This window comes from Apis dorsata, unplaced genomic scaffold, assembly GCF_000469605.1.
Source record: "Apis dorsata unplaced genomic scaffold, Apis dorsata 1.3 scaffold_41, whole genome shotgun sequence".
NCBI classification, from domain to species: Eukaryota; Metazoa; Arthropoda; class Insecta; order Hymenoptera; family Apidae; genus Apis; species Apis dorsata.
This window is the reverse complement of record NW_006263343.1, coordinates 342,595-345,133: the sequence shown is the minus strand read 5'-3', so window position 1 is coordinate 345,133 and position 2,539 is coordinate 342,595. Positions and strand designations below refer to the sequence as shown.

General features: G+C 29.5%; 1 protein-coding gene across 3 annotated transcripts in view; it reads left to right on the top strand.

Annotated features, from left to right (window-relative positions):
- The window catches only part of LOC102679933 (mediator of RNA polymerase II transcription subunit 26), a 4,376-nt gene extending 1,912 nt beyond the window's left edge, over positions 1-2,464 (top strand). For all 3 annotated transcript variants that reach the window (XM_006608659.2, XM_006608658.2, XM_006608661.2), the window contains exons 2-4: positions 369-443; positions 600-878; positions 1,152-2,464. In XM_006608659.2, the coding sequence (XP_006608722.1) occupies positions 369-443; positions 600-878; positions 1,152-2,357 (1,560 nt within the window). In that variant the 3' untranslated portion in view covers positions 2,358-2,464. The remainder of the gene's footprint in view (positions 1-368; positions 444-599; positions 879-1,151) is intronic.
- The last annotated feature ends 75 nt before the right edge of the window (positions 2,465-2,539 follow it).

The window sequence follows — 2,539 nt, the reverse complement described above, 5'->3', positions numbered from 1 at the left end:
TAATTTTAATAAATTAAATTTATAATAAATTTATTAATATTAATTTATGTAACAATATAATTTGTAAAATAATGCATGCAAATGTTTTATTAAATATTAATAAATTCAGTTTATTTATTTTTATTTTTAATATTTTAATAAATAATTAAAATTAATCAAATAAGATTAAAAAGTTACATTGATTTATTTTTATATATTTTATACAGGGCAATGAAAATTTATTAATATTCTATGTACAATATATAATAATAATTTATAGAATTTTTAAATATATTGTTAATATTATGATAAATAATTTTTTATAAATGAATTGTAATAATTTAATATAAATTATATTAATATAAAAATATAATTATGAAAATTTATAGGTCATCGACATGGGTGCTGTTGTGGATGTCGTTACGGCCCTGGAAAAGACGGCGATCACTAAAGAAGTGCTTGAGGTGAAGATTCTATAAATATAATTTATTAAACATGTTTTTTCAAAAGTTATATTATATCTATTATAGGTGGATAAAATTGCATTTCAATTATCTTATATTATCTAATTATCTTATATTAATTACATAATTATAAATTGTAATATTTAATTATAACAGGTTACAAGACTTGGAAAATATATTAATGAACTTCGTCGTAAAACAAGCAATGATGCCTTGGCAAAACGAGCAAAGGATTTGGTACGGCGATGGCGTGATATGGTCTTACCTTCTGCTCATTCTACTCCACAACCTACACCAGCAGATACAGCACCACCTGCTCTTAATGGAGCAAAACCACATAGTCCTGCATTAAGATGTTTTAAACCACAAAGTCCAGCATTAAGAGGTCTGATACCACCTCAGAGTCCATTATTAAGGGATAGTACTCCACTTAGAGTAAGTCATTAAATTTTTTTTTAATTTGTATGATATATAATTTGTTAAATATTTAAATTATATAAATATGTGCATAAAAATATATTTTTTAAATTTATATGATAAAGTAGTTTACAAAATATATAAAATAGTTGTACATTTGAATAGTTTAATTATTCAAATGGGAAATACTAGTGTTTTTATTCAAATTATAATGCATAATAATGTTTAATATCAAATTAATAGGATAATAATAATATATTTAATAAATATTATTATATTGTTTAATTACAGGTACTTAGTCCAGTTCTATCTGTGCATAGTGATCATTCACATTCTCCTAATGCATCATCAAATAAACAGTCAATTACAGTAACCAGCAATCACAGAACAAGTTCTGATGTGCCAGCTATGCTTGGTTCTTCAAGCCAACATCATTCGACAGAAGCAGTGCCACGAACTCACAGTTCAAACAAACGTCTCCGAAAAGATGATCTTAAGGACCAACACAATTATCAACACCATGATTCAGACTCAATCACCGAAAGTGAACCCTTTGTTAAAAAACAACGTCTAAATGGCGAAAATATAAGTGGTAATTTAAATATGCAAGTGCCTAGCCCCATATTTAAAGAAAGAATCTCTGATCAGTTTACGGAGTCTTCCACAGATCCTGATAATTCAGGGCCAAAGAAACGTGGTAGAAAAAAAGGCAGTAAATCTATAAAGAAACAACCAATTTTAGAAGATCGTGTAAAAGAAAAACTAGCTAGTATCTCAAGGAATCCTAAATTAAAAACAACTCAAGAATTGCTGGCTGATCTACGGGCACGCGGCACCAATTCTAGCATTAATTCAAGTGCTCTACCTAGTCAAAGTGTAGAATCATCCAGCATGGAAGAAGTTCTGAGAAGTAGCAACGAACAAGTATCAAAGTTCCTTCGTTGTCCTCAGAATAATTTGTCCCATAGAAATACAGTTTCTGAAGTCTCAGCAGAAAGTCGGTTAAAACCAACAGAAAACTGTCATGATGTACCATCTAAGTGTGACGAATCAGGTGTAGTGTTCAAAGAAAAATCAGTTACAAATGTTCAGAAAAATCAACCAGAACAGTGTCAAAATCTCACAGTTGAAGAAATATTGGCTAAGTTACCACCTATAGATCCAAATTCAATAGATTGGAGTGAGTGTGAAATTGAATCAACTGAAGATCAAAATAGTTCTGAATATCCACCTAGACAAGTTACTGCAGAGGACATAGAAAGGTTACATACACAGTGTGTAGAAGGACTGAATGGAAACTTCCAACCAAAACTATCATCTTTAACTTCGTCTTTAAATGAGAAATCAGATGTAAAAGAAGATGTGACAGATATCAATGGTGTAAACAATGTGTATAGCCAACCTGATGAAGAGTTTCGAGAATGGCATCAGATGCTAGCAAGGCCCAGTTACAATGGCCAGATCCTCCACATATTGCCTTATGTTATTATTGATTAGTAATTTTATTATCTTATTCTACTATTATCCTGAAACTTGTGAAGAATCCCTGCAAATATTAAAGAGATTGATCAATGATCAGTCTATTAAATCGATTTCTATTGCAATTTATGATTGCTCTTTATTTCTACAAGTGCTCATGTTACTATCACCCTTATCATCATTATTGATTTCCCCATTAT